We start from the raw sequence: 23,866 nt of genomic DNA on the forward strand, positions 1-23,866 counted from the left end.
GGTGCCTTTTATTGCTTTCCCCAATCACGGCAATACAGAACTTTAATATTGAAAAGAAAATTTGCGTCTCCGTAGTATCCTCGCTCACGTATTTCGTGACCGTCGGAGTGGCTGGCTTCACACGCTCGCAGCAGCCTGGCTGACAACAGCAGCAGAAAGCGCAGCCGCAGCGGCAGGAGGGAATGGGGAGAGTGAGAGGGCACAGCACCATTTAACAAGAGATTCTTCAACACAACGCGACCAATAAAACATTTCACCACCGGTGAGCAGGCGTCTCTCTCTGCAAACGACACGCTTACACATCGCGCGGCCGCCTCGGGCTCCGTTTGCTCGCATTTGTCCTCTCGTGATCCCGACTTTAGCAATAATAAACAGCAGAAGCTAACGCGAGCTCGTGTGCTAACCGCTCGGGCCAAACGTACGGTGACATCTCCATCCACACAATACCCTCGAAACAAAAGTCGCATTATTTATTGCATTATTTAAAAACTTGTATGTGATCTCCGGAGTTGTATATATGAGTTTTATTGTGAATTTAGCATGATTTCTTTCACGACGGCGCCTTTTTAGCTGCACGCGTCAGTTAGCCCGTTTAAAGACTAACAGTCATGGTGGTATATCGATCGTTTGTTAGTACAGTTACTGACCCAGAGGTGGGTTTCACGTGTGGTAAAATACAAGCATGGTTCGAGAACTGAGATCGGCAAACCGACAGATGCATAGCTTTTGGGGGCCTGCGGGTGTTGCCGTATCAGTTCAAGGCCAAGGTCGCAATGAGGCCTAACTGATCTGCATGAGTATTAATCTTTAGGACATGTTGATCGATGTTTCGATGCATTGAATGAGATGTTCGTGGTGTGTGTGTGTAAAGCAGCTAATCTTGGCCGTGCGAGTGCTGTTGGGCATTGCGCGTATTCTGACCGGCCTTATCTAGGTGATGGAAACGTCGGTGATTTTTGCTTTTGTGACATTTTAAAGTATTAAAATACAAAAGATGGGTTAAATGATTGCGAGGTGTTGTTACAGGTCTGTTTCTGTAAGGAATGAAAAAAGCATTTGCTGTCATAGCGTTTATCACAGCAGACACATAATGTTATCTGTAGATTTAGTTGCTTTATCGTTGATTTAAGTAATATTTGTTTTCTAGTTAATTTAAATGAATCCCTGTGTTCTTTAAATATGATTTATATATGAAGGCATTGCAAATAATGTATCACAAGATTTTTGCCACCTGTTCTTTTTCACCCGGCCACTTTTAAAACTTGCTTATTGTAGCATGCCATTTTACTTATTTTACATGCCATGCAAATGATGTTTCCTGCTAAATCGACTGGTTGCATTCTTCAAAATGAAATGACAGTAATGTAAGCCGAATGAATTATTTATGAGAATGTATGAGCGCATGTGAGACGGGGTAATAGAGACCTGCCCTTTATTTCCAGGGTCAAATCAGGTGACCCGTGGGATATGTTAGCCTAAGGGGTCCTTTTATGTGACAAGTGTGCATTTGGAGCCCTCAAATCAGGTGTTTGGCACACATTTGTGTTCTTTTTAGTGTCCGTCATGTGCAATTACTTAGAAGCCAGCTGTTGTTTTATTTATGAATATCTTGTTAGTAATAGAAAATGCAGGGAAAGTGTGTGGAGTGGATTTTCAAACTCAACCTTTTAATGAACTTCTATCTATTAATTTTCTGAATAAACCTGTTTATGGGCAGGTAGTTTTGTTACTGTTTTTGTTCCATGTAAATCTTCAAATGGCCATGTGTTTCTGCAGTATTGGTCCTGCTTAAAGATGGAGTGTGCTGTGTTATTTTGGTTAAAATCTCAGTAGTAAACAATCTGTAATACAGTATCATAATTGCTGATACATTCAGAGTCATTGACATGTAGTATGTAGGTCATGCTCAAGGCTTTCTTCACTGGTGGTATGCAGTGAACTCCGGCTTGCTGTTATGTCGGCGTTGAGGCTGGAGGTTAGCACAGTGTCTAGACGTCTGCGCTGTTTTTGTTGTTGTAGTTCTGCTTTACAAAAAGGCAGAAAGATTCCTCTGACAGCATTACTAATGCTAGGTAGCACGTTTTGTTTGCTTGCTTTTTGACAATGACTAGAAAAATTTCAATTTTAACATTTAAGGCAGGGGTTCCCAAAGTAGAAGTCACAAGATGATTTCCAGAAATCTTTTTTTTTAAGTTAAGTTATTGTTAACTTATTTATAGTTAAAACCAGGCAAATAGAAAGCCATCAGCCTTAGGAATTCCTCCCCCTCGACCATTACCCCTGAGGTGATTACGTCACATTAATGACATTAGCAACTGCATTGGGTTAGATGCTGCAAGTCCATTTTCAGCACCACGCTAAACAGTCCCATGTGCACGCAGATCATTGTTCAGGCTTCAAGTTTAGGATATTATTATTATTCGTCGAAATTAAACATTGATTAATATCGATCAAAGACAACGCAGGGAGGCCACCGGAGGAGGGCGGCAGTCAGAGGGGCCATCGTACCCTTTTACGAAAAGAGGCACATCCACCAGCACTCGAATCAGTTAGATGAAATTTGACCAGCTGTAGTAATAGTTCATAGTTTATGTATAACAAAAAGTAAAGTAATGAGTAAATAACTATAAAAGAATATTATATATATATAACTGTGCTCTTTAGTGTTGCACGTTTGTGCAGAGCAGGTGCATGTGCGCATTTACGTGCAACATCTGAGGATAGAGGGGGTCTTGAATCACTGGCAATGTCATTTTGGGGGTCGCGGGCTGAAAAATCTGGTACAAAAGTTAGCAAATGCATTTACTTGAACACAACAGAACACGAATCTTCTCACTGTTACCTCTCCCTTTATACAGGGCTCTAGACTGTCACTAAATGGTCCTAAATGGAAACAAAAATGTGCATACTATGGTAGTCAATGGGGGCAAAAATATAACTCTCAAATTAATATTTTTAGTCCCAAATGCGACCGTTTTAGTCGTACAGAGAGTACGGAGCTGCTCGGCTGGGTGACTGATGTATCTCACTGTTGTCGCGTCGGTCACAACTCTCCTCATAATTGTCAAGTTTACAGACACAACGTGAGCGCATTACTACGATTCGCTGTCTGCTGTGATGGATGTTTTTGAGCCTGAGGCAACAATTTGATATTTGAGACGTCTAATACGAAACTGACCGCGGAGGAGTTCAGAATACGCCATTTATCTGTTGATTACTTGAGACGGCGCTGAATCATTTCCAATCCGCTCACAACAATGAACGGCAGGCAAATGCTCTTGTTAAGTTTGTGTGAAGTTATCTTTACATTGTGTTGTGAACAAGATGAAAGGTGTCCTAAGTACACAATAAAATAATCTTGGGAACGTATTAAGACGAGCGCTTTCGTTTTGCTTTAACATTATAAGCAATAAAATGTATCCTTTTTCATACAAAATGACATGCACATTTTCTGTTGGTTCAAATGAATTCAGTACTAATTTGGTCTGGTGTATTCAGGGTCTCTTTATTTAGCACTTAAAGCTTCTCTGTAGGCTCTGCCTCTTGTTAAATGATGAGCAGAACCAAACCACATGGAGTTAAATGCATAGACGGGTAGTATTTTAAAACCATTTTAACATTTCTGTACAAATGAAAACGCATTTAAATTGTTTCACAGAATTCTGCAGATTCTCAAAATTTTAGCACAGAATAAACTAAAAAGTCATGCTGATTCCGTATGACCCTGGTGTTGAGTAATGTCATATCCCTCTGAAATGAAAATAAAATTGCACATTGTAATTTCTCTGTGAGTTTATTCTATTTATTATCTAAATATTTGTCAGTAATAGTTACAGCTTTTTGGGGAGAAAATGTCAATAATGGCATTGTAGGCTGATTTAAGGTGTGCTCCTACATTTTCTGCTTCAGTGTTCCTAGTAAAAAAAGTTATTCTGGAGCCCTGTTATAGTAATGCACTTGTCACAACTCAAAAAAAAAGTGATGACAAACAGTTTTGTTTAGTTTCTGGCCGATAGTTAACTGCAAGTTGTATAACTTGCAACAAAGTTAGCTAGCATACCCTATGCATTCAAAAGTTTACGCTACGTGAAATATAACCTTGTTCCCCAGTTTCTGATTCGAGCATACGTGCGACATTTTTTAGACACATACGTAAATCAAAATCCACACCAACAAAAGACAATAGTTATATAGTTTTATCTTGTGTTATGAGGTGAAACGCAAGCATTTTTGATCAACGTTTCTGTTCAGTCCGCTCGAATTATTTGTGTTTATCTACAGCTGTCGTCAGTGTTTTTGTTTGGAAATGGCAGCAGGTATGTGTAAAAATATCAAATTGGTGACTGTATTCTGTAGATTTTGGCACTAAACAACACAACAAGATGTGTAGCCGAATCTGTGCTGTTTTGTATTGGCCGCCGCCTCCAGGTTTCCCTTTAAGGGGTCTAGAATATTTGTATGAGCCATCAAAAAAGAAATGATTAAAATGTATATTATAAATGAAAATTCTGTCATCATTTACCCGCGTTCGAGTTGTTTCATATCTGTATAAATCTCTTTGTTCTGATGAACACAAAAAGATATTTGAAAGAATGCTTAGAACCAGACAGACATTGACTACCATAGTAGGAAAAAATACAATGGTAGTCAAAAATGCCCCATAACGGTTTGCTGTCCAACATTCTTCAAAATGTCGTCTTTTCTGTTCAACAGAACAAAAGTAATCATAAAGTAAGTGTTCCTGCTATGGGAGTCAATGGATGGCTGGATATTTTTGGTTATTATCATTCTTCCAAATATCTTTCTGTGTGTTGTTCTGAACAAAGACATTTATACAGATTTGAACTCGAAGGTGAGTGAAAGATGACAGAATTTAGATTTTTGGGTAAAGTATCCCTTTAAAGGCGACTGTACTTGTGGTTTTAGTAATTGTAGTAAGAATTGTTGTCTTTGCAAATATAATATATCAGTATACAATATACTATCATGTTTATGTAAGTTATAATGTGTATTGTGTAAGTATAATGTAAGTTTATGCACTTGACACTAGTGATAGAGCATGTTTTACACTTGCTCTGCAATATTCATTTACCATAAAACATTCATGTTGGAAATTGAGAAGATTTTGTAAGAGAAAACGTTACAATAATTTAAAAGTATTTTAATTTTTATAAGCCCAGTGTTGCTGATTTAAATAAGTACCACCCATTGGTTGTTTTAACAATTTGTCCCAGGCCTTGATTTTCAACACTCATGATCTGCTTGTCCATAGTCAAACTGGGCAGCCGTGACCCGGCCAGCTGTTCTTCAGTCAGCCATTTAACATTGAATGTTTCGTTCAACAAAACAGATGTGTCTCCACGTTTAAAAAATCTGAAAGTAAATAACTTATGTGGTTGCATTAGACATTCATGAACCTGAACACAGAGTCTGAAAGCAGATTTTTAACCAAGAGCAAATGTGTTCGCTCACTGAAAATGAAGCCGTGTGTTACTTGAGCTGAAATGACTTGTGGTGATTTGTTGCAGCTGTGTCAAACAGCGGTGGTCAGGGGGAATGTGTGGGCTCGATCCGGAGTGGCAAAAATGTGTTGACAACCCAGTTGTCATCCCAATTCGTCTGTCCTCTCATTGCCGGAGATGCATCTGTTATCACAAGCTGTATTTTCTCTCTCTTCATTTTCAGACTATTGATAGAATATTATCTGAGACTGTGACGCCAGCCCCCTCCTCCATCTGCAGCATTACGGTACGACGACTATTACCAGTTAAACAACAATTGTTTCATATGAATAAATATAAATCCAATCTTAGTTGGTCAGTTTTTATCAGCTTTTTTAATGTTAACATTTTTTTATTACTATTACATTGTTCTTTTATATCTGTAACTATAGCGAGGTGCTTGTTTGACTGAAACACTGGAGATAAATTCAAGGGATAGGTCACGGCGAAGATGTCACATCACTTTTGGCCGCTGCTGTATTTTATTGGAACATTTTGTAAAATGACAGATCTGTTTAGTCACGGTTACATGTATGTTCCATGCTGCAGAAAGAATGAGCTGATGTAAAGAGCGCTGATAATGACACCCAGAATAAGTCCGGTCCGGTCACACAGCACAGAGGGGAACGTTCACTTTGTGAGTAGACCCTCATCTATAATCAGTAACCCACTTGAAGAGATATATACAGTTCAAACGCACTTGCACCCTGAGCACAAAATACCTCCCAGCCTAACAACAACACAATATTATTCCGTTCTGTCATGTTGGTCATGACATGCTACTGAGTTTCTCAATGTTGAACTGTTTTACGGTTCCTCCCACACAGTGAGTTTAAGGAGGACATGATGCAATGATATAAACACTGGATGACTGGAGGTCCCCTGCTTATCAGTCTCTAAGCATGGCTGGCCTACAGCTGGTGACCCCTGCCTCCTCACCCATGGGGCCCTTCTTCGGTCTCCCGTGGCAACAGGAAGCGATCCATGACAACATATACACACCGAGGAAATATCAGGCAAGTGTTGAGAACAGATTCTTAAAGAGATGAACATTCTGTCATGAATTACTCAACCTCAAGTCGTTCTAAAGCTGATATTTGAATGAATAGATGAATTTGGATGAACGTTAGCAACTACCATTAAAATGGTTGTCAAAGGCGCCCCAGAACTGTTTGTTTTCCTACATTGTTCAAAATATTTTCTTTTGTGTTCAACAGAACAAAAAGCTTTACAATAATTATTTCTAATATGGTAGTCAAGGATGTCCCGGAAATCTATTTATTTGCGTTTAACCAAACACTTTGAGTGCAAGTAATTTATGACATCATTTTAATTTTTGGGTTAACTATCCCTTTAGAGCTGCAATCTGTAACTTTTTTTGCTTAAAAATAAATGATCTATTGCGCAAATGCATAAAGGTTCAGTTTTCAAAACTGTCTCCTTTCCTTACCCTGATTTACCAGGTTGAACTTCTCGAAGCAGCTCTTGAACACAATACTATAGTCTGCTTGAACACTGGCTCAGGGAAGACCTTTATCGCAGTGCTCCTCATCAAGGAACTCTCCCATCAAATCCGTGGAGAGGATGGGAGGAGAACCATTTTCCTGGTAAACGCAGGTAAATTGCATTGTTTTATTATTGAGCTACACAAATGGCCGAACTCTTTCTCATGGATGTTTTCGTTGGATTGAAGCATCATCTGTGGTTCAGCAAGCATCTACTGTCAGAACACACTCCGATCTCAAGGTCGGCGACTACAAGTCTGAGGAAATGACATCATGGCCCGAGGAGATGTGGAACAGAGAGATGATCGAGAATCAGGTGTGATTATGTTCATTTTATTGTGGTTGTGATTTTATTTCCATACTGGAAATGTCATCCTCCTTTTTAATATTGACATTTCCTTCTCTTATATTTAAATGTCTTAGGTGCTGGTGATGACGTGTCACATCTTCCTGCGTGTGTTAAAGACAGGAGTCTTGCCACTATCAAAAATCAACCTGCTGGTTTTTGACGAATGCCACCTCGCAATCACAGACCATCCTTATCGGGAAATAATGAAGGTGAAATTGCACATCTGTCACTGTAAAGCGATGATAAAGGTCTCATTTAACTGTCACTCCACAGTGATGTTAAAAAGATGTCAATCCATTGGTATGGTGTTATTAGGCGTGTGTTTAGCACAGGAGATTGAATGTTGGAGTTCTGATAAGACAAATCTTTCTGTCATATTTAGTGGACCGTTTTACTTTGAACATCAACAAAGTTGTCTCCTGGACTGAAGTTTAGGAAAAACTTTAAAGATAACCGTACGTAGTGTTATTGTATTTTGTAGTTTGTAGTTTGATTTGCAGCTCTGCTTCTGAATAATTTTTGCAGATTTGTGAGGGCTGTCCAGGCTGTCCCCGCATTCTGGGCCTGACCGCTTCCATTTTAAATGGAAAATGTGAACCATGTGACCTGGAGCAAAAGATTCAGAACCTGGAGAAGATTCTGCAGAGCAATGCAGAAACCGCCACTGATCTTGTTGTGCTGGATAGGTACTTCCTGCTTTTATGTTACATTTGTCCATGTGTCCTTTTACATATCATGTAAAATAGCTTTTCGAGATGTTTCTTGCTTGTGTGTGCAGGTATGCATCCCAGCCTCGTGAGGTGGTGCTGGATTGTGGCCTGTACCGGGATGAAAGTGGTCTCTCTGAGAGACTTCTGAGCGAGCTGGACGAAGCCCTTCATTTTCTTGATGACTGCAACTTAACTGCTCATCGTGAAGATAGAGATCCCACATTCATCTCCAAACAGGTTCACTTTACAGCTAGTTAATTAAAGAAGTCTTTACAGAATCGTAGATGTATGATTGGAAGCCATTGGGTACTTATTTGATTGTGTGACAAAATGATCAGTGATAAACCAAAATTTACAATAAAGGGATAGTTCATCCAAAAATGAAAAATTCTGTCAACATTTACACACCCTCAGGTTGTTTCAAAACTGTATACACGAAGGTAGACATCAACATCAATAGCGTGTCAATATGGATTTTTCTCTTAAACAAACGCATCAATTCGCTTCAGAAGACCCTTGTTAAGACCACAGAGCCGTGTCGAGCAGTTCTTTGATCGATGGATGCACTTTTGGGAGATTTAAAAAGTCAACATCCATTCACTCCTATTCTACAGCTTGGAAGTGAAATGATACGTGGTATTATAACTCCGACTGATAACATGGGGACATTTTTATTAGCTAGTAAAGTAGCACTTTATGAGCTGCTGCCCATTTTCACAACTCTTTGGATTCATTTTGGATTTTATTTAACAGATTGAAATCTGTGCTTCTGAAAATGTTAGACATAATGGGCTTTCTGACTTAATCTTGTGTGATTTTGTTCATTCACGCACGAAAGAGAAGTTAATACTGGTGCGCTGTCTTACAGGGATTCACCGACGCAGCCTTTAGCCCCACAACTAGAAGCTGTCTATCCATACTGAACGTGTTAAAGCAACTGTTTCAAATCACGCTCAAATGGTGTAAAGTCCTTAACATGAATAAGAGCGTGATTAAATAATGTAACGCTACACAAAGGATAACCAAATAAACGGATCCTGCATTAATTTATAGTTTTACACATATTTAGTTTAACACGTTAATCATTCACAGCCCTAGTTTGGACATATTTTCAATGTTTCTTTTTTCTTGCCTCACCCCACACCTCTGGCGCTACTAAATCAAATTTTTGGGTGAACTATCCCTTTAAAGCTGCATTCTGCTTTGGTTCAAAATAAAAAGCAGTTAATAAGTACATTGAAATGTTTTTTTCAAACAACATGTCTCCACACCTTGTGGGTGACGATTCAAAAGTTACAGATTGAAGATTTACATTTATATTTTATCCAAAGCGACTTGCATTGCATTGTACTATACGTTTGTTTCTGACTATTCCCTGGGATCGAACCAGGCTAGCGTCATACTCCAAGCCACAGGAAAGCTAGGAAAGCTTTAAGAATTTGTTTTGTCTGCAACATTCCTACCGCTGTGATTTGATTTTCGTTTTTTACATCTTCAGGTGCTGAATGACTGTCGAGCGGTTCTGGCCGTGCTGGGCCCGTGGTGCGCTGATAAAGCGGCAGGAATCATGGTCCGCGAACTGCAGAAATACATCAAACACGAGCAGGAGGGGCTGAATCGTAAATTCCTGCTGTTCACGGATACCATTCTGAGAAAAATCCATGCCTTGTGTGAGGAGCATTTCTCCCCAGCTTCCCTGGACCTAAAGTTCGTCACTCCCAAAGTCATCCGACTTCTGGAGATCCTCCATGAGTACAAACCTTTCGAACGGCAGCAGTTCGAGAGTGTGGAGTGGTACAACAATCGCAATCAGGACAATTATGTTTCATGGAGCGATTCCGAGGACGAAGATGAGGATGAGGAGACCGAGGTGAAGGAGAAGCCAGAGGCTAATTTCCCCTCGCCTTTCACCAACATCCTCTGTGGAATCATCTTTGTGGAAAGGAGATACACTGCGGTTGTTTTAAACAGGTTTGTTTGCAGCCATTTATTTATTTGTAAAGCTCTTTTCTTTTTTCAGAAATTGCTAAATCCTAATCATTTCTGATGAGAAAAATGATCATTCTTCTTGTCTGTGTTTATTAGACTTATTAAGGAGGCAGGCAAGCAGGACCCTGAGCTGGCCTACATCAGTAGCAACTTCATCACAGGTCATAGCATTGGCAAGAATCAACCTCGCAACAAACAAATGGAGGTGGAGTTCAGAAAGCAAGAAGAGGTGAGTGCGTTGTTGCTCAAAACCAGTCAACCGCTCTTCATTAAACAAAAGAAGTGAGTGTCTTCCTCATTTTCCGCCAATCACCTTCATTGATTTTACTGCTTTGCATTGTTCTCCAGGTCCTGAGGAAGTTCAGAGCCCACGAAACCAACTTGCTCATCGCAACCAGCATTGTGGAGGAAGGGGTCGATATTCCAAAGTGCAATTTGGTCGTTCGGTTTGACTTGCCCACAGAGTATAGATCGTATGTGCAATCCAAAGGTCGTGCCCGTGCTCCGGTCTCCAACTACATCATGCTAGCTGAAAGCAAACGGACAAAGTCCTTTGAAGAGGACTTAAAAACCTACAAGGCCATAGAGAAGGTCAGCACTACTTACTGAAAAGATTTTGTGTATTTTCTAGTGTCATACTTAGTTATTTTTTAAATCAGATTCTCAGAAATAAGTGCTCAAAGTCAGCGGAATGCAGTGATTTTGAATTGGAGCTGGTGAATGATGACGACAACGTTCTCCCACCTTATGTCTTGCGGTCGGAGGAAGGCGGCCCCCGCGTCACGATTAACACAGCCATTGGACACGTCAACAGGTCATTTTACTGAAGGAATCAAGTTATTTCAGTTATTATTTTGTGGCTCATGGCATGACTTTGTGTTGTAGGTACTGTGCACGTTTGCCCAGTGACCCGTTTACTCACCTCGCTCCGAAGTGTAAAACTCTGGAGCTGAAGACTGGCAGTTATCAGTCGATACTATTCCTTCCCATCAACTCTCCACTAAGAGTTCCTGTCCCTGTAAGTGCTGGCCATATGTGTACATTACATTTTCACTGTCAATTTTACATTTAACCTGCTTTGCTTCAAACAAAAGTTTAACTGAAGTTTTGTATTTTTTGTTCATGTCTGCTTTGATGTCTTGTGATAGTTGACATTTAAAGTAGTTCACCCAAAAATAAATATTTACTCACCTTTGTGTCATTACAAACCTGTATGACTTTCTTCTGAGAAAAGGTATTTTGAATAACGTTGTTAAACGTATGACCCAATTGACTTACATTTGTATGGATACAAAACCACCAAGACATTTCTCAAAATATCTCAGTTTGTGTTCCACAGAATAAAGACCAAGGTTTTAAATTACATTAGGAATGCAACGAATTTTCGGCAACTGAACGTAATGTAAAGCCACTTTGTTGCTTTTAAATGTGCTATAGCAAAAAAGGGACTTGATTTGATTCTGCCGAAAATAGCAAAAAAGCTAAATGATGACAGAGGAAAATAATATATTACCACATGGGGTTTAAAAAAGTTATGTGTAGAAGTCCATGATTGAGGAATTTTTTCTTTCTTTATCCATGTAGGGTCCAATAATGAGCTGTGCAAGACTTGCTGAAAAAGCCGTCGCTCTTCTCTGTTGTGAAAAACTGCACAAAATTGGTAAACATGGACTGCCATTGAAATACTATTGCTGGTGCATTCCTGGATTGAAATCCACTGATGCTTGATGTCTCTTTCTAGGCGAGCTGGATGATCATTTAATGCCTGTGGGGAAGGAAACTGTGAAGTATGAGGAGGAGCTGGACCTGCATGATGAAGAGGAGACTAACGTGCCAGGAAGACCAGGCTCCACCAAACGGAGACAGTGTTACCCAAAAGCCGTGAGTGTTGAGAACCAAAATGCCCCTCCAGTAAGGAGTGATATGCATCTTTAAGCACAGGGTTTAAAAAAGGTATAGAATCATGTAAGACATTGTTTTTTTAGATACCAGAGTGTCTGCGGGGTTGTTACCCCATACCAGAGCAGCCTTGCTATTTGTACGTGATCGGGATGGTCCTCACCACTCCTCTTCCGGATGAGCTTAACTTTCGCCGGAGAAAGCTGTATCCACCTGAAGACACCACCAGATGTTTTGGCATTCTGACAGCTAAACCAATACCTCGGGTAATCACCTTTATTTTCTCTTTTTGAATCTTGTTCTTTGTTTGTTGTGACTTTGTATAATTGTTTTGGGGCTGTTCTGTGTCCCCAGATCCCTCACTTCCCCGTTTACACACGTTCTGGTGAAGTGACCATCTCGATCGAGCTGCAAAAGTCCGGCTTCACTCTGAGTGCGGAACAGCTGGATTTGATCACACGCCTGCACCAGTACATCTTCTCTCACATCCTCCGTCTGGAAAAGCCGGCGCTGGAGTTCAAACCCACCGAGGCGGATTCTGCCTACTGCGTTCTACCTCTCAACGTCGGTTAGTGCTGCGATTCAAGTCACGTTGCAGCAAAGTAGTTTCTCGCCTTTGTCAATTTGTAATGTGGATGCTGTGTTATGTATCTTTCTGTTCAGTTGAGGATTCCAATACGCTGGACCTGGATTTCAACTTCATGGAAGAGATTGAGAAGTCCGAAGCACGCATCGGCATTCCAAACACAAAGTACACCAAGCAAAACCCATTTGTTTTCAAATTGGAAGATTACCAAGATGCAGTCATCATTCCAAGGTACCAAAAACTATGTGATCTTTTAAAACGCTTATTTTAACTGTAATTCACTTCTCAATGATAACTTATCATGTGGATTTGTTTGAACCAAAGCTGAACACTCTCTGTTCCATTTCTCCCTCTCAGGTATCGAAATTTCGACCAGCCTCACCGCTTTTACGTGGCTGACGTTTACACAGACCTCACCCCGCTCAGTAAATTCCCATCCCCGGAGTACGAGACTTTCGCTGAGTACTACAAAACGAAGTACAACCTCGACCTCTCCAACGTTAACCAGCCTCTGTTGGATGTGGACCACACATCTTCAAGGTAGGAGGTTGAAAAGAGAAAACACTATTGAACCTGAACAGGTTTCTGGTACGTGATTCTTAGAAAAACCAAAAAATGTCTGTGGTCTTTTCCTGTAGATTGAATCTTTTAACTCCACGGCACCTTAATCAGAAGGGGAAAGCGCTTCCTCTTAGCAGCGCCGAGAAGAGGAAGGCCAAGTGGGAAAGCCTGCAAAACAAACAGGTATTAATCCCGCAGAAAGAGCTATAAGTCATCGAACCTGAATTAGATCTAATTTCCTCTCACTAAAAGTTGTATGGGAGGTTTGACTCGTTTCAGATAACAGTTTCTTCATGTCTGTTTAGATTTTAGTTCCGGAGCTCTGTGCCATTCACCCTATCCCCGCCTCGTTGTGGAGGAAAGCCGTCTGCCTTCCCAGCATCCTCTATAGACTTCACTGCCTTCTGACGGCCGAAGAGCTGCGGTCTCAGACAGCCATCGATGCTGGTGTAGGATCTCAGACCCTGCCTCCTGACTTCAGGTCAGTCAAATACTAATATTTTTATTAGCATTTTTAAAGGAATTCAAGTTAGGGGGTTTCGTAGTTGGCATTGGTGTGTGTAGAGCTTTTCATATTAGTAGTTTAAGAAATCTTGGCTAAGATTGCTACCTTAAAAGGGAGCTGTCTATTGAGTTAGCTCCTTAGACATTAGAACGGAGCCATTATTGTTATTTTGCCATATGTTTAAATCTTATTATGAAACACTCCGAGGGCTGTAAAGGTTTTGGCAATGTTTTTTTAGAGAAAGTCTTAATCTTGTCAACCACAGGTATCCTAATTTGGATTTCGGATGGAAGAAATCCATCGACAGCAAGTCTTTCATTTCCTTCCCAAGCGCATGTTTGGACAACAACGATCACTGTAAGCATGACACAAGCTCAGATTCAGACCACACTGCCCAGGACGCCTGCAGCACAGAGGCCTCCCAGCCTCCTGAGGGCGCTCTCCCCTGTAAAAACTGCAACGCACCAGATGAAAAGCTAGAAAATGTGCTCCCTGTGACTAATCTCCAGATGCCGAACAAAGACGAGAGCACCTGGGTCTGTTCCAGAAACCTCCCTAACGGCAATCGAGGTGGTGACGACATTTCGCACTCACGTGACATTTGCCAATACTCTCAGCCATGCTCGGAGAGCAACCTATCGACGCAAACCACTACCTCAGTTCAAGCGCGTCTCTCTCCAGCCAGCGAGCCACAGCCCCGGCCCGGTGATGAATGTACCCCAGGCAGGAACTCGGATCTCTGCGTCGGACATGTGAAAAAACCTACCTCATACTGTTGCCCCAAACCAGAGACGGCAACCAGCACCACAGCACCTTCTACCGTGTCAGTAGAGATCTCGGACGTGACGTCAACATCCGCCTGTGAACCCCCGGCTTGGGATTCTCCGAAGATGTTGGGCCCCAATCCTGGCCTCATCTTGCAGGCTCTGACCCTCTCAAATGCCAGTGATGGCTTCAATCTGGAGAGGTTGGAGATGCTGGGTGACTCTTTTCTGAAACACGGCATCACCACCTACCTGTTCTGCACATATCCTGATGCCCACGAGGGACGGCTGTCATACATGAGAAGCAAGAAGGTGGGATATAGATTCAGATAGTTTTTGTGATGTCTGAATTGGTTTGTTCTTGTACGTGGGAATGCAGAAAAAATCTTTACATGCATTTCACATTACATTACTATCCATTACTTGTAGTTTTAATTATTTGTCTCCTAACCTTTTTTTAAATAAAACTTTTGGATCATTTAGCCTAAGGTTCACAGATATTTTTTATTTTAAGACATTAAAATAAATGCAAAAGAGCCTTTCTAAATGTTCAATGTTTTATGAAAAATGTTAATATTCAATTGTGATCCAGTTTTATCATCCAATCACTACCAATTGATTATTTCATCTGTCAATGGTAATTCCCTAATAAGTGCATTTTAACTTTTTTTTTAATACATTTTTCCGAAACATTTATTCAAAGTGACTTGCAAAGTGTCTGCTTTTAATGTTTACAATTTTAGCAGGATTTCCTATATCAGTTAAAACATTTTACTTCGACAAATTAAAATCTTTATCACTGCCCCAGATGTAATTTTCTTTATTTAAATCAACTATTTCTTAACACCCTGTATGGTAAAACAAATCTCTTTGGCTGTGCTACCTCCAGGTCAGCAACTGTAACCTTTATCGTCTGGGAAAGAAAAAAGGCCTCCCTAGCCGAATGGTGGTCTCCATCTTTGATCCCCCTGTAAACTGGCTTCCTCCGGGCTATGTTGTGAATCAGGACAAAAGCATCACAGACAAGTGGGACTCAGATGAGGTATGAGTCAGCGGACATCTTTTGTTTACCCGCTGGCCTAAATCAAGCTTAACCCAGTATCAACATGCATCTTCATGCACAATTACAAGTTTGTTTACATGGCTCTTTGCCCTGAGCTGAGCAACATCTTGGCAGAGTTAGACTGCGGCTGTTTTCTGTCATTGCCACTAGGGGGCAGATTAATCCTTTCTGGGTGAACGGGAGTTTCAGAACAGAAAGAATTTATCATTTAAAATATCAGACAGATAATAATGTAGAGTTCACCCAAAAATGAAATGATTTGTTCTGATGAACAGAGAGAAATATATTTGGAAGAATGCTTGCAACCTTCGAGACCATTAACTACCATAGTAGAAGAAATTACAGTGGCAGTCAAAAGTGCCCCCGACACTGTTTGATTTCCTACATTCTTCAAAATATATTTTCATGTGTTCAATATAAAAAAATTGAAAGCACTTTTCCTTACTATGGTAGTCAGGGGTGGCCAAGAACTTTGGTTACAAGCATTCTTCCAAATATCTTTCTTCACACACTTCACCTTTAAAATTAAACTATTGTTATATTTATTAAACGTAAATGACCAGTAGTTTCCATCTGGTGTTTGCACATGGTCAATGAAATTAAAGAAATTGGAAAAAAATTGTGACTCTGGATGTGTCTGGTTTTTAGCAAACCTTTCCATGTGTTTGATGGAGTCTGTATGTTTTGGAGTCTGTAAATATGGTTCAAGTGACCTTAATTTACCTTGGGCACAGAAATAGTCACTTTCTTGTATTATTATAGTATTAGGTGTCAAGGGTATTAAGACATAATAAATAAGGAACCGTTATTTTCCCATATGGTTAACTGTAGTTTTTTAGCTTCTGAATCACCTTAGGTTGGTTAAGTCATTGTCTTGAACTGCAGTCTGCCTCTGCTAAGTTAAAGCTCTCCTGAGCAAACCCAATGCTACGGTCAAACCAAAAAACACTTTGCAAACGGTATCTTTGTAGATCTGTTGTAGATACAAGGCTTCAGCTTTACAGTGGTGTTGGACTCTCTTCCTTCATTGATGAAAATATTTAGAGCATTCAAACATTCTGTTTTTTGTTCCTAGAATAAGGATTTAGCCAATGGTAAAGCCAGCGAGGATGAGGAGGAGGATGAAGAGGAGGATGATGATGAAGATGTGGAGGGCGAGCCACCCAAGGAAGAGGTGAACACGGAGGAGGACGATTTGGAATATTACGATGAACACATCAAGTTCATCGATAACATGCTGATGGGCTCAGGAGCCTTCGGGAAGAAAATCTCTCTCCAGCCGCCCGAGCCCGGGTATGATTGGAAAGCACCCAAGAAAGCCCACCATGCCCATTTCGCCCCAGATGGTGCCGCCGACGAGTTCGACTACAGTTCCTGGGATGCCATGTGCTACCTTGACCCCAGCAAAGCGGGCGAGGAGGACGACTTCGTGGTCGGCTTCTGGAACCCTTCCGAGGAAAACTGTGGCACAGATATTGGAAAGCAGTCCATATCCTATGACCTCCACACCGAGCAGTGCATCGCTGATAAGAGTATAGCCGACTGTGTGGAAGCCCTGCTGGGGTGCTACCTCACCAGCTGCGGGGAGCGTGCGGCCCAGCTGTTCCTCTGCTCCCTCGGGCTGAAGGTTCTGCCGGTGGAGCAGCAGAGTACCGGGCGCTCGGCCGAGCTGCAGTACGGCAGGCTTAAGATTCCTCCCCGCTGCATGTTTGAGCACCCGGATGCCGAACGCACCCTCAACCATCTTATTTCGGGCTTTGAGAACTTTGAGAAAAAGATTAGCTACACCTTTCAAAACCAGGCTTATCTTCTGCAGGCATTTACGCACGCCTCATATCATTACAACACCATTACAGGTGGGTGTTATTTAGATTTCGGTTTCATTATTTAGAATTGTAACAGCTTTAACTGATTCAAATTGATTTAAATGGATCATTTAAGAGTTCAAGATTGGTGAGTTTTGACGAAAAAGCAGTTCATAATGGTTTGCAAGTCATACTATTCTGATTTTATTAACGCTTTATTTAACGCTTTAGTAACCTTTTATTTGATGAAATGTTTTTAACTATATATATTTCTTATTTTATATCTCCATCCCATTCTGTACATCAAGCAGATTGTTATCAGCGGTTGGAGTTCCTTGGTGATGCAATTTTAGACTACCTCATAACTAAGCACCTTTACGAAGACCCACGGCAGCACTCCCCGGGCGTGCTGACCGACCTGCGTTCTGCTCTTGTCAACAACACCATATTCGCCTCCTTGGCCGTCAAGTACGATTACCACAAGTACTTCAAAGCGGTATCGCCCGAACTGTTCCATGTGATCGACGATTTTGTACAATTTCAGCTGGAGAAAAACGAAATGCAAGGAATGGATTCGGAGGTGAGTTATCATTCCGGTGTTATCTGTTAAAGATATTAGCCCTGGGAAACGACCAAACCCTCCAACATTTAATTTATGCCAGTGTCAGCATTTATGTATAATGTTTCATAAAGATTAAGTACCATGACATCCTATAATTGGCAGACTTTGCGAATCTGGTCTGTGTTTGTGTTTGTTTTCGTTTTTTGGATTGTAAAAATGCAGTTGGATTTAATATATTTTGAAATGGTTATCTTGGCACCGAATCTAGCCTTGTTTGACTGGAAAGCATTTTATGCCTTAGGGATAACACTGGATACAAGAAAGAGGAAAGACAAATTGAATAAAATAAGTAATGTTCCCCTTAATTACATAGCTGGGTAATGTTGTCCCCAATATTGGCCGGATGAAGCTTTTGTTAAGTCTAATACTAAAAGTAATTGATCACAGTTCATTTCGAGAGGAAATACCATCGTAGGCCAAACGTAGCATTTCTGTCAGTGGCCATTTTAAATTCCAACCACAGTTATTCTCTTCTGCAAAACATTTTCATCAGTTTGTTGTGTGGGATTAGTTTCGGAATGAAAATTCGACATTGATGAGCACAGTTTTTGTCCTGTGCAAAGAAACCTTGATTCGTGAAAGAAACAAGAACTGTTTTTACTCTCTCGTAGCTTCGCAGATCAGAGGAAGACGAGGAGAAGGAGGAAGATATTGAGGTCCCCAAAGCAATGGGTGACATCTTCGAATCGCTAGCCGGTGCAATTTACATGGATAGTGGCATGTCGCTTGAGACAGTTTGGCAAGTGTATTATCCAATGATGAGGCCACTCATAGGTAAGAGCCAAAGACGCACTCGCGAGTAAATCACTTCTGTATTTATATTCGGCGTGATTGTCTGCTAGCTCATGTGGCGAGAGCCGTACATTCAGTCATTTTCCGACATCCTGCCATTTTTGCTCGTGATGAAACGGCAGATTGAAATGCTCCGCTTTTGTTTCCTTTCGTTTTCTAGAAAAATTCTCTGCTAATGTCCCTCGTTCCCCTGTGCGCGAACTCCTGGAGATGGAACCAGAGACGGCAAAGTTCAGGTGGGAATGTCTTTGCCTACAAGCGTGTCACATTTTTTACACAATCATCTGCAAAATTACATGCGTAGAAGTGGTCGTTTAAATGTAATGAATTGTGAAAGTTGTTACACGCTGTAAAAGTTGCTGTATTAGTGTGCTTAATAGTAAATGTGATGACATGATGACCAGTTTGAATTTAGTTTGAGCGTTTTCCACCAATAATGTAAAGTATGGCATTGAAGGTTATTTTTTATATTTTATATTATAAATATTATATCTTTTAAAGAATCTAACATTTGCATTTATACATTTCTCCAACACTTTAATCCAAACCATTTTACAGTGCATTCAAGGTATATTTCAAGGTATACTATGTGGCATCAAACTCACAATCTTTGGGCTTAACCAGATGTGCTACAGTAATATATGAAGAGTTTGGTTCCAAAATGAGATGAAAAGTACTCTTAAAAGTGTGTTGTTATCATGTTATAATTTTTTGGTTTTATTTGTGTTCGATAGTTAACTAATTAAGTTATTACGGCTTAAATCAAAATAAACCAGCTGCAGTTTGATTTCTTTTATTTATTGTGCATTCCAATTAATATCAGCTTTCTCATTTTGGAACCAAACTCTTCATATAAACATACACGTTGCTAGTTTTAAATATGTATTTATCCTACCCCATGTAGTTTTATTTTATTTGTTGCATTGATATAATTCTGTAAAAATTTCCCTTTTTTATCCCGACAGCCCCGCCGAGAGAACCTACGATGGAAAAGTACGGGTCACAGTGGAGGTGGTGGGGAAAGGCAAGTTTAAGGGTGTGGGCCGCAGCTACCGGATAGCCAAGTCAGCGGCCGCCCGGCGAGCTCTGCGTAGCCTCAAAGCCAATCAACCTCAGGTCCAAAACAACTGAGTTTCAGACAGCAGACACCCGACACATAAGTAAAAAAAATACAGCAGAAGCCTCTCGGCACCAGTTCACGGCCAAGTGAAGAATCATCGCTGTCTGCGTTCTCACTGGGGTTGTCAAATTCAACGAATTAATTGCATCAAAAGATTTCTGTATAATTCACATAGGGTTCACTTATTTTCCTTTTTGTGCGCAAACACAATCGTTCTTTTTCTCCCTCAGCTTTGTTGATCACGAGTGCTTTTTTAAATGTATTAAGTGTTAAGAAAAAGGTCAGGTTTTCCCCCCTCTATTTCATTAACGTTGAAAAATCCTCTGCTTTGTGGTAGCCAGTTATAAAAGAAAATGCTTATAGGTAGTATTAGAGTGTATGTTGTTATTCTCCATCTTAAAAACAAAAGAGGCAAAATTCCTCAATCTGTGCACTAGTGCCAGTTTTGAGTGGTTTTTAAAAGGCTTTTGGCAGAAAAGGGCACACAGAACGATAGATGGAGTTAGGGTGAGACGAGTGTTTTTCTCTGGCTTGAGATGATATTCTCAAACGTAATTGCACTCACCTTCTCTAGGGTCCGTTTTAATTTTGACACTAGCCGTGAACATTTTCTCAGCTCAAATCCAAAATCATTTAGCTCTAGATTCTTCAGAAAGAAACGCCCTTACCTTAAAATGGATGGGAATTTGACATTCCTGATTACTGTAATCCAACGGCACTTGCGGATGCATGTTTGTGTAGCGATCTGGATGGGTTGTGTAGACGTCATAGTTATCGTTCTTCATATATAGAATATAATATACATTATTAAATGTTTATTACGACACGCGTTGATACTTTTGGCTTTGGGTAATGATGATCTTTCCTTGACATTGTGTCTCCATAGACTGACTGACTTAGTTTTGATATGACACGAACGAAACACACGAGGACGTATCACCCGGGAAAATATGCTGCAAATTTTATATAAAAAATAAAGCGAAAGAGATAACTAGGATTGGATAATTCTGTAAGACACAAAGCACCTTCACGTATAGTCTTCAGGACAAACCCAGATAGATGACTTCACCTGCATCGCTTACCAAAGTCGATACTGATGCAGAGTTGTGAGGTCGCAGCTCAAGTCGATCCCTCAACATTCACACATTGTGGTAACCAGCCTTTATTCTAGCCTAAATGTGTCGTAGCCTCTTGTTTAACCTAAATGTTTTCATATTAATAGGCATTCTCACTTGAATACCTCAGTTAATTGCATGCATATTTGGTGCTATGTTTAAGCTTGAATTTCTCATCTTTTTTTGCACTGTAACTGTATTACCTCTTAATTTTACCTTTTGAAATCTGCCGGGTTGGTTTTTTCTGTTCCGTCAAGCTGTTGAAGCTGGTCGGAAGATCAATTCCCCATATGTTTTTGATTTTGATGCTTGAAGGGGAAATGTCGAGAACTTTCTCCGCACATAAGCTTGATGCTTCCAATGAGCTTGGATTTTCACAACTGTGCATCCGATCAGAAGGGTTACTTAACGCTTGAGAAAATCGATGGATTGCACTCTGTATAAGCCATGCCCTTATTGCTTTTCTCTCCTGCACTCTTAACGCCTGCCAACTTTAATGACTCTTTCACGTTTTCAATTATTGAGTGGATGAAAGAGCACTCTTCTCCACCATACTTTACAAAATATTTTGATTTTGTTTGGAAAATTTTGGAAGGCAACCTAACTTCCCATTCTGTTTGTATCTACTTTACGTAATTCGATTATGCTATGGGGCAAACTATTCCTGAAATTACATAATCCCAGGCATTGCTACCTCAAAAGACCCCTGCGAATAGTTTGACCTTAACATAAGCCAATGTTAAATTATATATTTGTGGATATACCTTTTTTCAAATATGGATGGCATTGAGGCACATTATTCTATATGCTGATCAGCACCTTACAAGGAGATACATATCTCACGACTATTTGCACTAGAATACATTCCCTTTGAATTTGCATCTTATTAATGGCAAGCGGTGACTTTCAATCCTGCCACATTTTATGTGACCTCTTGATTCAGGGCAACCTTGACTTTTGCTACTGTAGCAATTCTTCGCTATACATTTTCTAAACAGTGAAGAACTTCTGGTGCCGTGCTTCATATAAATGTTGCCTTAAGATTTTTTTGAACACGTGGCATAAACGTTTTCCGGTTTGAACTCAATTTTGCAGTTTTGTTTCCATTTCTTGGATCTAAATTACGTTGTGGCCCGAATACATAGCCAGGAGGTCATGAACTGCCCCATCTCAACAGTCAGTGCAATCTCCGTTTTAGCAAGAGTTGAGTGACCCTCTTCCCAGGATCTCAATCGCGACCCCAGAATTGATCTTGAGATTCGAAAGTTATCGAATCTACTCGCCAACTGAATTCAGCGAGTGGTATGTTTTTAGGGTCAGTGCCCGCCGACCCTTTGATATCTGTAACCTTAACCCTCAGACAATTGCAACCTTTTTTTAGCTTGTGTTATAATGTTTATTTTCGAGCCACTAAAAAGGCGCACACGTTTTTTTTCCTCGCTTCTTTCTTTTTTTAAGCTTTGTCACTTATGTTGTTTTACTGGTAACAACTGTCAGAGAATGTGAAATCATACATATGGTGCAACGCCCACCACATGAATAAAGATTAGTTTTTTGGGGGGGAGGACTCTATTTTGACAACCAATAATTGATAATGCCTGAGTTAGTCCCACAGAAAAGTCTTTTTAGTACCTGTAGGACTGTTGACCTAAAGTGGTCCATATATTGTATCATATGCTGCAGATGTTGTTTCCTTCATCGTGGAGAATAATTTTTGTGTTTCTTTCTTTTTTTTTTAAACATGTAGCACAAAAAAGCATTGCACTCGGGCGCCATACTTTACCTCATGTCAGAACGAAAAAATACAAACATGTATATATAAATATGATGCCGTAACGTTTAAAGGAAAAACTTGTGGTTTTGGCCTTGCTGCTGTGTGCATCGCTGGTAATTTACCAATGTATTTAAAAGAGATCGAAGAGATACAATGTGCCTGCAGGATATCATCAGAGAAAATACACTGTAGAAAAGTAGTTTCGAATCTCTACAATCTGGGGCTAAATATGTGTCCTTTGTGTACATTCATGTTTTGCCTTAACGTAATACTTTGAATATGGAATTGTAATGTAACCCATCAAGTCCTTTGACTGGCATGATTTTAAATTTGTTGGGACAACGCCATCGCTCACCTCCCAACTCCTCGCTCACCCATATTAGTTACATTATAAGTCCACATGTAGTGCATGTCAGTGGAACCCCCCTCACCCGTCTGTTTTTGGACTAATACATTGTATATATCTGATCAAATCAGCCCTGGAATTTATTAAAAAGGGCTTTATTTCATAGCAGTGTCATATTGTTTTTTTCTTTTTTAAGAAAAAAAACTTAATGCACACTTAGCAGCAGGAAGGTAACTGGACTGGAATGTGTGCCGAGCTCCTCTTTAAGGGGGTTTATGGGAATGTTGTGACTACCGTAGAGCACGAACAGTACCAGCAAGGATGGGTTTGGATTTTAAATGGGGAATTATGGCCACAAACTGCAGCAGAGTTTCTGTATTTTTAGGGACGTGTATTGAAATCTCATTCATACTGTATCTGTGCTGCAGTGTTTTGCATTCTGCACCTTATGGATCATAAAAAAATCTTATACAATTCTGTCCCTCCCCACCCTCCTTTTTTTAGGTAAATGTGGCTGGTATATCTACAATAAAGTTATGGTATGGTCATTCACTTGTGTGTGTGTGGTATTTTTTTCTTTTTTTTCCTATTCTATGTTTCTAAAAGAAAAATGATGTATTACATTGTTTTAAGATCTGGTAGCCACGGCCAAGCAGATCCATGTGAAAAGCCGGTCAGAGGCCACGGTGTAAGTGTGGGCTTCACAGAGCAAGCGTACGCATATGACCTCAGTATTTTCCTAACCCAAGGAGCGTTTTTGCCTCCGTTTATGAGTGCTTGGAGGCCGCTCGGTTTTGGATGGACTCGGCAACCATGACCGATGTTTTAATCACATTTGCACAGAGCCTTATGTAATAGAT

General features: G+C 40.4%; 1 protein-coding gene across 1 annotated transcript; it reads left to right on the top strand.

Annotated features, from left to right (window-relative positions):
* Positions 1-119: 119 nt before the first annotated feature.
* On the top strand, positions 120-23,557 carry dicer1 (dicer 1, ribonuclease type III). The gene is made up of 29 exons (XM_079458794.1): positions 120-262; positions 5,686-5,748; positions 6,051-6,138; positions 6,329-6,517; positions 6,965-7,118; positions 7,195-7,322; positions 7,430-7,564; positions 7,881-8,041; positions 8,134-8,302; positions 9,564-10,036; positions 10,151-10,283; positions 10,403-10,645; positions 10,714-10,868; positions 10,940-11,072; positions 11,639-11,714; positions 11,796-11,935; positions 12,040-12,219; positions 12,308-12,521; positions 12,617-12,770; positions 12,897-13,079; positions 13,178-13,283; positions 13,406-13,581; positions 13,871-14,681; positions 15,259-15,411; positions 16,508-17,288; positions 17,549-17,817; positions 18,471-18,633; positions 18,812-18,887; positions 19,617-23,557. Exons 4-29 carry the CDS (start codon positions 6,404-6,406, stop codon positions 19,780-19,782), a joined length of 5,646 nt encoding a protein of 1,881 aa, XP_079314920.1. The 5' UTR covers positions 120-262; positions 5,686-5,748; positions 6,051-6,138; positions 6,329-6,403; the 3' UTR covers positions 19,783-23,557.
* The last annotated feature ends 309 nt before the right edge of the window (positions 23,558-23,866 follow it).

Source organism: Barbatula barbatula, assembly GCF_947034865.1.
Source record: "Barbatula barbatula genome assembly, chromosome: 6".
Taxonomy (NCBI): domain Eukaryota; kingdom Metazoa; phylum Chordata; class Actinopteri; order Cypriniformes; family Nemacheilidae; genus Barbatula; species Barbatula barbatula.

Bases quoted from the DNA above. Each gene is read 5' to 3' on its own strand.
- dicer1 (XM_079458794.1), top strand. From the start codon at position 6,404: ATGGCTGGCCTACAGCTGGTGACCCCTGCCTCCTCACCCATGGGGCCC. The intron at 8,042-8,133 runs GTACTTCCTGCT...TTGTGTGTGCAG, and splicing joins GATCTTGTTGTGCTGGATAG to GTATGCATCCCAGCCTCGTG. The intron at 11,936-12,039 runs GTGAGTGTTGAG...TTGTTTTTTTAG, and splicing joins GACAGTGTTACCCAAAAGCC to ATACCAGAGTGTCTGCGGGG.